We start from the raw sequence: 13,415 nt of genomic DNA, 5'->3' as shown, positions 1-13,415 counted from the left end.
AATTTCTAGGTCTTCTGTTCCAGACGCGTATGTCGGACTCTTTGTGGCTCCCCAGGTCCTTGACATGATGAAGCCAAGGCTAGCTCCTCAACCCCGCTACCATCGCGTACCTGCGTCAACAGCCGCTCCGACCAGCAACTGTCAACAGTCAACACGATGCCCTTCCCCTTCGTCCTACCCACTACTTCCAGTATTTCCTTCACCGAATACTTCAACAGCAGCACCCATCCGTCCCTGCCGAACTGCGCGACCACTGCGCGAGGCGTCCTTCGAGACGTACTCAAGCGACACAAGCGCATACCGCCTGCCTCACAGGCCTCGAACCTCTCCACCGTAACATCCGCCCTCAACGACTACATACCATACCTGTTCGCCCTCGATGCGGGACTGAGTGGTGCAAGCTGCGCCGGCGAAGAGATCGACCTGGTCTTGGTCAAGGAGCTGGAAGTAGAATGGCGCTCGACGCTGGGCTCTTCGATACCGGGCCGCGAGCCAGCAAGAGTTAAGCTCAAGAGTCTTGAGAGCGAGCTCTGCTATACTCTCTCGACATTGGCATACGTATACAGCCTCCAGGCTCGAGCACAGCTACACACCCTCTACAATGCGACCGTACCCTCACCTGAACAACGCGCAACCGCGATCGGCGCTGCTATGAAGCACTTTCTCGAAGCAAACTCCATACATACATACTTGGTGAACCGCGCAGGGCAGTACAACTCACAGCCCGCGGCTATAGACATATCCGCGGCTGTGCTGGGAGCGTTGGCGGAGCTCACTATGGCTGAAGCTACACTCATCACCGTCCTGAAGGACGATCCATACCCAGCGGTCGTGATAGAAGACCGGAACAAGCAGAACAAAGACTGGATGTTTAGGGGCGTCGATATACCCAAGGTCCGCGCGCATCTCTTCGCTCGACTGTGCCTTGCTTCTTCAGAACACGCTGCGAAAGCCCAGGCTATGTTGGGGCGGTCTTCCAAGATCAATGACGATCTGCTGAAATATGTGGATGATCTGAGGCGGACCGCCAAAGGCAAGGCGTGTCGGTTCCTTGCCTGCGATGCTGAAGGCGGTGGTAAAACAGGCGACGGCATCGCATGGCTACGAGGCGCAAAGAAGGAGCTGGGTTTTGCATCGCTGGGCGCGGAAGAAGAGAAGAAGTCATCTGGTTTCTCCAAACTGAAGAAGGAGTGGCAGGAGAAGCGGGAAGATCGTAAGATTGAAAAAGGTGTGGACTGGGGAACCGATGCTGGCAAGTTCGAAGAAGGACGGATTGTCGATATGTTGTTGAAGAAGTGGGAAAAACAGAACGACACTGTATGTATACCCGCCTTGGCTGGTTTATTGCGCATGATTAACTGACTGTATCAGGTTGGCATTCAAATAGTACCTCCCTCAGAGCCATTGCTAGCAAGCATGCCCTCTGGACGCGAGTACCATACCACCAAGATGTTCATTGTCCCGGCACTCGACGAGGATGCTTTGATCCGCATGCGGGCACCACCAGATCCAAGCGAAGCATTCGAAGGAAACGAAGACGATAGCGCGGACGAGGATGACCGCAACCCTCCCGCCGGCGCTTTCCCAGGCACAAAAGCGGACTATGCACCAAGCTCGAGCTATTATTGAATTGTAAGAGTATATAATACAATTGGAATAAGACGATCTCTGAACAAACAAAAGAGCTACCAAACATGCCATCATACCCCATACCCAAGATCCCTCCAAAACTCCGCGACCTCACCCGAAACATCTCTCTGCACCCTACCCTCCTCCCAGACATCTCTTGCACCCTCCAACATACCACTCCACGCCATCAGCAAAGTGCCCCTGTTCCCCCTCCCCGCAAAATGAACAAGGTAATCCCCCCTCCTCACATCCCTTTCCTTCAACCCCTCCACATCTTCCCTCTCCAGAAACTTCTGCGTGCCCTCCTCTTCATACCCGTTGAACCAATGTTGCGGCACATATCTCGCTTGGTCTCTGAACTGCTCTGTTTTGAGCACCTCTTCCATGGCAGATTGCTCTGTGAAGGGGAGGTCGATCTCCGGTTTGTAGTGGCGGAATGCGAGGATGGCGGTGAAGAGTTCGATGGCCCAGGCGTTGACGCGGAGGAGGAAGATGCCGTTGTTGAGACCGTTCCAGTCGCGTGTTACGAGGAGGTGTGTTGTGTTTGCTGGTGCTGACGTTGTTTCGTCGTCGTCGCGGCGCCACCAAGAACCGAAGCGCGCTTTCTCTGGTGGCAGGAAACTCGATATCGGACGGCACTGGTCGAGGATGATGGTGTCTCGATCGACCCATTGTATCCATTCCAACCGTTCCTTCTCTGGCTTCAACATCTCCCGCATGAGTAGGTTGAGAATGAAAGCAGGTTTGTTCCACAGATCATCGACAATCGGATCGCACATGACCCTAATCTCCGTACCATGCACCAGCGCATGCTGGAGATGCGTCTTGAGCGCTTTCTGATAGTGTTCCTGGGGCTTGCCGAAATGCGCCGTCACAGTCGCGATGCGCGCCCGCCCCGTTGCAAAAGGTGAGTACTTCCGACAAGTAGCGCGTTTCGCAGTCGCTGCTTCGATGAGCTCAGCCGACACTTCAGGTAAGCATTTCGAGTCGCCGTGGGCAACGAATTGGGCGTTGGGTCGCGGTTGGGGTCGGGCATACGGAACGGAGAGGTTCTCCAAGTTTGGGTGGTTCCAGAGGAGGATGGGGAAGCCGATGAGGAAAAGACAGAGCCAGATGAAGAACTTGCCCGTGAGGAAGCGCGGAGGTGCGTACATGGCTTTGGAACGAGTGGAAGGGGATGGCGAAGGGATGGAGATGGGTGCGTAGCTTGGATGTCCGAACATCTTATTGCTACTGGGTGCTAGCTATGTATGTATGTGTAAACAAGAAGAAGAAGGGGGGTAGAAAAGGGACTTGGAAGAGGTCCTTCCAAGACATGGTCGAGATGACAAGCTACACGAGGTGACGAATGCTACGGCGGTATTCTCTTGGGATGCCAACGTCGCCGGATTATGCGGCTGTGTATTCGTGGTCAATGGGCGTCAGGTTGACAGCCAGCCCGGGTTGGCGGCGTTGGCATGTCCGGTCCCAAGAGCTTCGCTGTGCTTGTCTTGAGCACAGAGGTTCTGGCATTGATCTTTCTAGGCAGATTATACTACTAGCGGATTTTGTCTCCAATTTGGTGCATGACGGAGGCTTACACAGCGAACGCGCTGTGGTCGGACTTTGCGGTCAGGTATGGTATTTGCGGAGTGTGGTTACACATCCCGCCCACGGACTTGCTGGGCCTGCTCTAATACGCGAGTTCTGAACGGAGATTGTCGAAGGGATGGTGTAAATGGAGACATGTATTTTGGTGCAAGTTCTCAGTACGGTTTGGAGCTGACGAGTTCATTGCATTACATGTTTCTGCTGCTCGGGGAGATACCTTGGCCTCTCGTCAGTCTTGGCTTGGTTGGCGTCAGCGTCACTACAATGAAGCATAATGTAGATCTGAAACAGATTGAGGCTTCCGAAAGAGCCTCATCAGTATTTGGAGGCTGATGGAGTTCCGACGGAGCGGTGCGCCCTGATGGTCTTGGTCAATATACCGCCGACGCGCATGCTGTTCGTTTTACAGCGTCGCGGCACGCGTCGTTTCTGCGCATTAGAGTATGATAGTGAGGAGACATCTGGGCTGTTAGCTCTGAGATATGTTCTGAAGATCGTGGTGTCTCGAAATATTCCGGACGGTTCGGGGAGTATGGTGGGGACGGAGGTAGCTGCGAGGGTCGCATCGGCGGAGGCATCGCAGACGCGAGCCACGCCCTTGGCAAGGACTTGAACGAAGTACGACATAACACTCACGATAGACCAACATTAGCGTTGACTTTGTGACGTGACTTGCATCGGAAAAAAAAAAGTGCAGATTCTCCAAAGGATGCATGGGATTGCCGACCTCAAACCAATGGACATCCTGCCGGTGGAATGACATGGCTGGGGTCTTCGACTGACACGCAAAAACAAAAAATGAGAGCTCTCCAGCGGGGAATTGAACCCCGGTCTCCCGCGAGTTGCCTGATAGGTGACAAGCGGAAATACTGACCACTATACTACTGAAGATTGATCAACCTGATGGTTGAGTAGTTGGTTGATGGCATAGTGGCCCAATATAGAATTTATAATCTCACAAGGTGCGGCGAACACATCAGCTTGGATGTAGTTATGCCATACACTGCTTCAATCAAGTCTCCAGCTTGCCGATCAAAGGTGGCGTAAGTTCGCTCATGTGCCCCGCGACACGCCGTCTTGCAGCCGAAGCGCGGGGCCATTGACCAGCACCTGACCCACCCAAAAGTCGCGACACCATGCTTATACGAATATGTGGTCCCGCAAAGCTCATTGTGTGACACGAACGAACCCAGGTGTAGCCCCGGCGGATCCTCTGGGTAAATTAGGCTTATTTGTGTGACCACATGTATCTGTGAGGATCATGTCCTAGCCGGTGCATCACTGTCCATGTACACATTCAGACTAATTGGTATATTTTCCTGTTCAAACAGTAGGCCCGAGAAAACTCAGTAATACAGCATGCCCTGTTATACTGCTCATGCGAGTTTCCGCACACCATGTTCAACCTTAATTTACGACTTTGTGATCTCCTCCGGACTTTTCATATCACCCAACGAGTTATCACCATCCTTACCATCGCCCACTGACCCCTGTCCGATCAGAACGGCTTCTTCCCGTCCAAGCATCATGTGCTCGATGTTTACCTTGGGGCCCTTGAACCACTTGTGTGCGGAAACGAACCACCATATCGTTACCAAGAACATCGGACCACCGTAAACGACGCATGTCCAGTTCATGTCTGCCACGCTATTGGTGCGTTAGTCTTGTCAAAGCAGCGTGAATTTTTTAGTGAGACTTACGTCAAGTCCGGTCCGGTTACGCTGGGGAAGCATAAGATAGGTATCATGAGCAAGACAAAGATGCATGCAACGCTGCCAATAGCGCTGGAGTACTTCCCCAAGTTCCATGGACCCGGTCTAAAGCGATTGCCCACGAAGAAAACGCGGATAGCAATGGGTATGGTAAAGGCGCTATCAGATGTTAGTAGAGCACGCACACCATGCTTACCAGCACTTACACGAAAGCTGCGATGGCACCAATGGAGAACAGCGCTCCAACAGCCAGCTCGCCGCCAAATATGAGCAGCAGACACAGTATGCCGATCGCGCAATTGAACCAAACGGCATTCGCAGGTGTCTGTGTGTGTTTGTTGACCCTCTTCCAGTACTTGGATAACGGGAAGCAGTCATCACGCGCGTACGCGAATGTCACTCTGCTTGCCGCAATCATACATCCTTGACCCATGCTAAACCCGGCTATAATGGTGAGGGCGAGGATGGCCAGCGTCATCTTCTGCGACATGCATTGCATCAGGTAGGCAGCGAAGGGCTGCCCAAGCTCAGACTCGAGGACTAGGTCGATATCCACGACGGTGTATGCCACGACAAGCTGAAGGAACCAGCCAAAGAAGCCTCCGGTAGCGGATGTCAGAACAATAGCGCGCGGAGAAGCCAGGTTAGCGTTGGAGCATTCTTCCGCAAGATGGAATGGCGAGTCGTAGCCTGACATGGTCCAGATGACGCCGATAAAGGACATCAGGACTGATATACCAGCTGGGAAGGATGTGCCTTCGTATATCGTGCCCCAGACCTCGCTCGAAGGGGCAAAACGGGGTAGACCGCGCTCTGTACGGTCTGTGCCCGCTGGGATCATTATGATGACCACAATCAGCGCAATGAAGTTGAATGTGGAACCAGCGGAGTTGAACTTTGCAAGCCAACGTGTCGGCATAGAGGAAAGGATCGCATGGAGAATCATGATGAAGACCGTCAACAGGAAAGTCTGATAATCCGTGGGGACGTAAGACGGGTCATTGATACTAGCCGCCGCCAGTATCATGGCCGCAATTCCATAATTGACTACTCAAACAGTCAATTCTATGTTCATACCCGTCGCAAACGAGATAGCGGTTTGTACTTGCCGGACGGTGCCGCCGTGATCTGGGCCAGCCAATTACTCCAGCCAGTAAGCCAAGCAGCAAAAGGTCCCCAACCAGGTGGTGCCAGGACAGCAGAAGCATAGTATAAACCTCCGCTCGTGGGCATGCTACTACACAGCTCCGCCATACTCATTGCCACACATTGAATACCAACCATGGCCACAATCCAACCCCAAGTCATTCCAGCCGTTCCCGCATAGCCCATGCCATAGTAGAGCGTAGACGCGAAACTAGGCAGTAGACCCAGAACCGCAAAACTGACACAGAATGTGGTGAACAGCGAAAACTCTCTCTTGAACTCCGATTTGTATCCAAGGGCCGCTAGGACTTCTTCATCTGGGTTGAGTGAATGCGTGGGATCGTAGGGTATATCGCCATCTGGAAGAACAGATGTCACCGGTTCTTCCGCGACGGAGTGGTTCCGATGCTGGGGAGTCGTCATCGTTGCAACGCGAAATACATGCGCGCGCCGTCGCAGTCGCAGCCAAAAAAAATAAGAAGCCGCGACACGAATTCTTACTCCGAGAATGTAGCAACACACTGAAGCGCAACAACTTGTCTATATACACCCACACCCCAGTCTGCATATCACCGCGCAGCAGGGTTGCAAGCGGGGTGTCACTACTCCAAGTGGGAGAGTACACGCGAAGCCATGCTGCAACGGTGTTTGGGTGCGGCGTCATAATCTCTTAGTAGGGGTGGTAGGCGTTCGTCATTCGCTGCGCGAACGCCTATCTCTCTGCTCTTTATCAGTTGCGTGGTTCGGCGGTTCGGCTAGACTAACTTAGAGGGAGAGGTGTGGAGGAGATCGCGGGCTGCGACACGCCAGGGCACACGACACCCACGACAAAATGGTGGCTTGTCAAGAGGTTGGGCAGCCGTATCCTCCGACCGCCATCTTTCTTGTGTTGTGCGATCCGTGCAGCGAAGTTGTAGGAGGTACACAGAGGTATGGAAATGGGTGACCGCTTACATGAATGGATTAGTGGTCGCGATGGATAAGACACCTTGGGTGCTTCCAAGGTTCCAAGATTTGTTCGGAAATATTCCGCCCGATATCTGCGACCGGGGATTGCATATCGAGGTACCGTTTCCTGGGATACCTCAACGCTGCGATCCGGCTGGACATGCTTCAATTGGCATAGGCTTTCGTAGAATAGATTTGCCTGTCAGATTCCACGTGGCGTGGCAGGAGCGATAAGCTCACCGTTGATGTCACTCGTTGAGAGATGGCGAGACGCCTACGAGCTGCTTACCGTAGCTACATTATCAGGAGCGCGTTATGGATAAGCAAACGCTGCTGCGATATCAGATGGATTGATACGTATGCGCAGCTGCTTGCTTGCGTTGAAATACCTTGGTGCCCAGGTGAGTCCCTAGCACAGCATGGGCTGATGCCCCTTGCTATCCCTGTTCGTCGATCCCATGGGTAACGTCTACCCCAAAAACATTGATGATTAAACATACATCCGCTGTTCGTTTGAGATTGCATGATGGAGATTGACCAAACGCTCTTTCCGGGCTGATCCTCTCCTCCATGTCGAACGAGGCCATGATCACCATGCAACTGCCTGTATTTGTATGAGCAGTCACGTCTGTGCTAGAGTGTACATGCCAAACTATCACTTTCTTTGAAAGTATTTCCAGTGGCCCTCATCGCTTGGAGTTCCTCTTCAGATATTCAATTCGGTACGCGAGACTGCCCAGGTGTGCACTCACGAGGGCCCGGGTCAATTCTGCGAGATCAGTGCAAGTTTCAGCTGGACGCCGGCGTGTAGCTCCTAGGCAACATCACTGTGTGGGATTTCGGTCCAATGATCCCATATCCTTACCTTTACATAGGTCTTTAAAGCCATCCTCCATCTTTCTCCGTCATGGTTGACCATGAGCACCTTTCAAAGAAAAAGAAAAGTCCTCCCCAAACTGGCACATGCGGCGCAACGGCACCGGTGTCAGATACAAGAGTCACCGAACAAGCTGAGTCGGCCTTATGTGTGTTATATCGAATCTGCTCTGGGTTCGTACGGCTTACATGATGTGGGTCGGGCGTGAGGGTTGATCATTCAAGTTCCTCTTCATTGGCAAACGCGAAACCACTGACTCGGTCCTCCGCGGGTGTGGCGATACGACACATTCACGTGCAGTTCGCGCATCGCCGACAGAATGTCACCCCTGGTGCTGCTTTGCCGAATCTGACAGTAGCCATCGCTCAATGCCGACTGAAACTGCCCAGGTGAGTCTGAGCTTTCTTCTCGAAGGCTGAGTCCTCTAAGCCGCTGTTTCCAAGGTCGTGGTGTCGGGTCTTCCTTGTCTATATCCCGCAGGTATTTCAATGTTTTCGACAGTTTCCGAAACTTGCATTCGATAACCTGACTGTTTGGCGATTGAACTTCAAGACCTTTGTGGGTGACATGTGTTTGCTGGTCAGTCTTCGCTGTCTTTCAATCGCAGAGATTGCGATTTGCATGACCAACAGCGGACGGTAGGACTCTACCAATTGTGGATGTGCTGAAGTCAATCATGTCTGTGTTCGAAAGAGACCCGGGTTTGGGGTACTCGGCGGAACGCTGCGACTTCCCTTCGCCCTCGTGCTTCTGAGGCGCCGACGCCGCTACACTACCTATGCACACCCATGACAGCACAGTCTCTTTCCAGAGCTATCTGTATCAGCGACAAGGCTCCTGGGAGTTTCTTGTCACTGCGCGATTTTCATTTCTCCTTGACTGAACGCCTGAAGCAAGGACGAAAATTATGCGAGTGTTGACCTCGGGACCAGTACAACTTACGGCTACGGCCCGCCAAAGGCGTCAAACTAAGCGTGCCGGGACACCCGATGTCACTCACGCAAGCTGACGGGCACCGCCAAACTTTCCTTAACGCCTTCAATTTGCGCTGCGATGTTACCGATATCTTTTGCGAGTCAGAATTCTAGTGACACTGGCAACAGCTGTATAGCATACCTACGATATTGCTCGCCTGAAGTCGCAGTTTGCAACACTACCAGGCATGAAATCACCGAAGCAGCGCCGGGAAACCCATCGCGCATTGGACGCATTTGATTTGCTGTGACATTTCTTCTTGAACCGTACCACGAATCGTCGCGAAATGTTTCCGGTCAGCAGCCAACATCGCCATATTGCCGCGGCCTTCGAATTGGACGCGCCTCTCTGACACCTGGGCAGCCTCAACCCAGGTCTGAGTCGTCAAACTCGTCATCCAATTGGCGCTACCGCGAGTCCCACAAGTGTCGAAGCTGGACCAGGGACGTCCGTCTTTAGTCGATTGTGCAGATCATCGAGGATGCACAGCTCCATTGAAAGTGGCGCTTGCGACACTTTTAGATGCCTAGTCTGATATCTTGGGGTCCGGGGGTCCGCGATTTCTGAACGCTGTCTCCTCAATCCGAATACTTCCATTGAAACACTGCGCGACGCGACCACCCCAGGGCATCCATCCACAGCGCCACCCCGGAACAGTCCAACCAAGCAACATCCCAGAGCACCTATCAAATTGTCAATGAAGCATTTTGTGACGGAAAGCCGCCGACATCACAGAGAAATGCCGAGTGATTGCTGAGTTCACACCCGGTCTTCACAACATAGCGCCTGTGGTCACAACAAGGCTGCTGACCGGACGCTCGGCAGTTCTTCATCGATTTACTCTGTTTCCCCAACGCACCGTGGTCCCTATCGCATCGATAGATTTCCCCTGATATTTACGACAACTTTTGATCAACACCCACTAAAGCCCTGAGCAACCAACTCCGAGACTACTCGCCGTCTACTGGCCCGGCCTTTGAACGTCCCCACAACCTCGGCTCGCGAGCCAACCACTTATCTATGGCCGGAGTTCTTGAGCCTGAGGCTGGAATTTTCTACGGCGTGTGCTGGATCGTCGTCATCATCCGACTAATATCAAGAAGAATTCATCGTGGATCATGGAAATTATTGCAATTAGATGATTACTTAATACTTGTAGCCATGGTTTGTGACCCGCAGCATCGAGCGACTACAAGTACTGATTGTGACACAAGGCTACCGACACAGTGCTGATTGCTATCATGCACGAAGTCACAAAGACTAGCAGTACGTCTTTCCATGTGCAAACTGCAAGAGAGACACACGCTGACTCTATACCGGTACTTAGGCAACCTAATACCGCCGGGAGACGACGTCTCTCAATATTCAGATGCCGAAATCAAGATGCGTATATACGGATCCAAGCTGGTCTTGGTAGTAGAGCAGATGCAACTCCTTACCATATGGCTGGTCAAGGCATGCCTACTCATTATGTACAACCGTATGACGATGGTCCTCCCGCAACACAAGATCGTCATCGCCACCTCCATATATGTCGCTGTCGCATTTGTGGTCATGGAAATATTGTACCTTGGCGTTTGGTGTCGGCCGTTCTCGCAATACTGGGCAGTACCGCCGAATTCGAGTAAGTGCCTTTGCAACATCTAATCACACGATACTGACAATACCAGAACAATGCTCGGCAGCGACCAATCATCTCATCACAAACGCCGTCTTCAACATCTCCAGTGATCTAATCATCATCAGCATACCCATGCCGTTGCTCTTCAAAGTACGCCTACCGAAGAAGAACAAAACGATCCTTTTCGTGATCTTCTGTATAGGAGCGTTCACCATCGTCGCAGCAGTCCTCAACAAATACTACTCGTTCACAAATCCCTTTGGAACTGAGTGGACGATCTGGTACCTTCGAGAGTCGTATACAGCGATACTCTGCGCCAATCTGCCCTTGACCTATCCGCTTATACAACGGGTTCTCGGTCTAAGAAACTGGAGCTCCAACACATACACTGCGGAGAACACATACGGGGCCAATACCGTCACACGCGCGACACAGTCTGCACACACGCGCGCCTATTGGCCGGAACCTAGAGCGGAACCGATACCTAGAGGCTTCCGTGATATTTTCAGGCGGACGGAGAGTCAAGAAGACATGAATGGCGGTCTTGGGAAGCAAAGGGAGGATCAGGACCCACAATTTATCACCAGCGCGATCGAAATGGAGGACGCGAGGTCATTACGAGTGTCGAGCGTGAGTAATCCTGCCAGTTGGCGAACGTCCGCAACGACGGAGGGCCATAAGGACCAGGAGATTTTCCATGCCGTATGAATGAATACACGAGTTCTCATCAACACAATAGGCTACACTTCCGCTCACACATGCGCGTAATTGCTACTTTTCAGAAAAGCTGTGAATGAACATGTGCTCGAATTGATCTGAGCCTCTGGCATCGGTCCGTCTTTGTACGTGGAGTCGTGTTCTCGTCATCGTGTGCCTTTAGCACCATGATGGATGCACCCGATTTGGAACGCTAGCCATCAGGTACTCACATGGGCACAAGACACTCGAAGTATTTCGACGTTTCATGATACATACGGTCTTCAGTAAACCCACAAGCCTTTACTCCCAGACTGCAACACGATGCACATCCACGACGTACTCATCATCGGTGGAGGCCCGGCTGGCCTAGCAGTAGCAGCACGGCTCCGTGAACAGACACCCTCGGCAACCTTCACAGATGATGAACATCAACGTTACCACTGGATTCGTAAACATGGTCGGAAAATGAACATCAAAAACTACCGAACGAACAAGGACTCACTGCCAACGCCACCGTCAACTCCCGGTAACTCGGACTGTGGCTGCGACCATGAGACAGCACCCGAAGAAGCAATAGATATGCTAGTACTCGATGCCGATGGAGCAGACTGGATGTCAAAGTGGAAGCGCCTCTTCAAGACTTTTCATATTGACTACCTTCGAAGTCCGATGTTCTTCCATGTCGACCCTGCTGATCGAGATGCGCTGCTCGGGTATACGTACGAGAAAGAGAGAGACAAAGACATCCAAGCACTACCTGGAGTTGCTGGGAAGGAAGTGAGCAAGCACAAAAAGAAGAAGAACCTGAAGTCGCAAGGAAGATTTTTGAGCCGCACGCCGGACGTCGATGAAAGGGACCGAAAGGACTACTTTGTACCCCGTACCGATTTGTTCGACGCTCACTGTGAAGAGGTCATCAAGAGATATCGCCTTGGCAAGGATTTATTGAGGAAAGAGAGCGTCATGAACATCGAATACGACAATATCTCGAAGTTCGACGAAGCGGACCTTGACAGTGTCGTCTCAGATGATGTGATGGCGGACGAGAGAAAAGTCTTCCGTGTCTCAACAGACCAGGGCGTGCGTTTCGCCTCCCTCGTCGTTTTGGCTGTAGGTCCTGGGAATGCGCCCTCGATACCTCCTGTTCCCGGCCTACCAGCTCAACGTCCGCACGAAGGTTTCGCGCACGCGATGCAGATTAAGCAGTTCCCGCCACCTCACGTAATGGCCAAAGTTAAGGCTCGCCAGTCGACTAGCATGCTCATAGTCGGTGGGGGCTTGACAAGCATTCAGCTGGCAGATCTAGCAATCAAGCGAGGCGTGAACAAAGTATGGATGCTCATGCGCGGTCCGCTCAAGGTCAAGCACTTTGACGTGGACCTTGAGTGGGTGGGCAAGTTTCGGAATTTTAAGCAAGCCGAATTCTGGACGGCAGATACTGATGAAGGTATGTCAACGCTCCCACTTGGTAATCGCATTTACCAATCGATGATAGAACGCTTCGAGATGATAGTGCAAGCCCGTAACGGAGGAAGTATGACGCCGCGGTACAGGAAAATTCTCGATACGCATGTCGCACACGGAAAGATCGAGCTTCAAACCTATACTCAACTCCAGTCCGTATCGTGGGACCAAAGCTCGAAAACATGGGCCTGTGAAGCCGCGTCCACAGATTCGGAGCCCAAATTGCCGTCTATCGACTACATGGTCTTTGCCACTGGCATTCAGTCAGACATCCGCACCATCCCCTACCTTCAGAACATCCAACAAGAGTATCCTATCAAGTACGTTGGCGGTCTGCCATGCTTGAATGAAGACTTGATGTGGGACGATGACGTTCCTCTGTTCGTGACAGGACGACTGGCCGGATTGAGACTTGGCCCTGGCGCGCCGAATCTGGTCGGCGCAAGAGTAGGCGCTGAGCGAATCGCTTGGAATGTGGACGATGCTTTGAAGAAACTGGGGAAGCTGAGTAGCAGAGCGCAGGACGAAAGCGACGACAACAGTGGCGACGAGAAGATGGCGGCTTATGCTGCAGCGAGGGATAACCGGTTCGATAGTTTGTTCGAGTTGGATGATGCGGCAGCGTAGTCACAGTAGGCAAATCTGCCTCGGAACCAATGAAATATAAGTGTTTCAATGGATTGGTGCTTCTGGAGTCCAGTAGTTTCCGGTGTCGCGTGCCTTGAAGGTCGCGTCTACGGGCTTCCGTCCAGGA

At 52.4% G+C, this 13,415-nt stretch overlaps 5 protein-coding genes and 1 non-coding gene across 6 annotated transcripts; 3 read left to right on the top strand and 3 right to left on the bottom strand.

The window, feature by feature from the left end:
• Positions 1 to 156: 156 nt before the first annotated feature.
• Positions 157 to 1,629, top strand: J4E92_006686 (uncharacterized protein; the record flags this gene model as incomplete). The annotated part of the gene is made up of 2 exons (XM_051498052.1): positions 157 to 1,317; positions 1,372 to 1,629. 2 exons carry the CDS (start codon positions 157 to 159, stop codon positions 1,627 to 1,629), a joined length of 1,419 nt encoding a protein of 472 aa, XP_051351778.1.
• Positions 1,630 to 1,700: 71 nt separating this feature from the next.
• J4E92_006685 (uncharacterized protein) lies at positions 1,701 to 2,783 on the bottom strand (the record flags this gene model as incomplete). Its single annotated transcript, XM_051498051.1, has 1 exon — positions 1,701 to 2,783. One exon carries the CDS (start codon positions 2,781 to 2,783, stop codon positions 1,701 to 1,703), a length of 1,083 nt encoding a protein of 360 aa, XP_051351777.1.
• Positions 2,784 to 4,024: 1,241 nt separating this feature from the next.
• On the bottom strand, positions 4,025 to 4,110 carry J4E92_006684. Its single transcript has one exon. It is a non-coding gene; the product is annotated as a tRNA-Asp (tRNA).
• Positions 4,111 to 4,631: 521 nt separating this feature from the next.
• On the bottom strand, positions 4,632 to 5,958 carry J4E92_006683 (uncharacterized protein; the record flags this gene model as incomplete). The annotated part of the gene is made up of 3 exons (XM_051498050.1): positions 4,632 to 4,866; positions 4,920 to 5,090; positions 5,138 to 5,958. The coding sequence occupies 3 exons, from the start codon at positions 5,956 to 5,958 to the stop codon at positions 4,632 to 4,634; spliced, it is 1,227 nt and encodes a 408-aa protein (XP_051351776.1).
• Positions 5,959 to 10,038: 4,080 nt separating this feature from the next.
• J4E92_006682 (uncharacterized protein) lies at positions 10,039 to 11,206 on the top strand (the record flags this gene model as incomplete). The annotated part of the gene is made up of 4 exons (XM_051498049.1): positions 10,039 to 10,041; positions 10,092 to 10,143; positions 10,205 to 10,501; positions 10,548 to 11,206. The coding sequence occupies 4 exons, from the start codon at positions 10,039 to 10,041 to the stop codon at positions 11,204 to 11,206; spliced, it is 1,011 nt and encodes a 336-aa protein (XP_051351775.1).
• A 50-nt stretch (positions 11,207 to 11,256) lies between these two features.
• J4E92_006681 (uncharacterized protein) lies at positions 11,257 to 13,288 on the top strand (the record flags this gene model as incomplete). Its single annotated transcript, XM_051498048.1, has 2 exons — positions 11,257 to 11,262; positions 11,495 to 13,288. The coding sequence occupies 2 exons, from the start codon at positions 11,257 to 11,259 to the stop codon at positions 13,286 to 13,288; spliced, it is 1,800 nt and encodes a 599-aa protein (XP_051351774.1).
• Between the last annotated feature and the right edge of the window lie 127 nt (positions 13,289 to 13,415).

This window comes from Alternaria infectoria (genome assembly GCF_024043175.1).
Source record: "Alternaria infectoria strain BMP 0036 chromosome Unknown scaffold_10, whole genome shotgun sequence".
NCBI lineage: Eukaryota > Fungi > Ascomycota > Dothideomycetes > Pleosporales > Pleosporaceae > Alternaria > Alternaria infectoria.
This window is presented reverse-complemented; position numbering and strand designations above follow the sequence as displayed.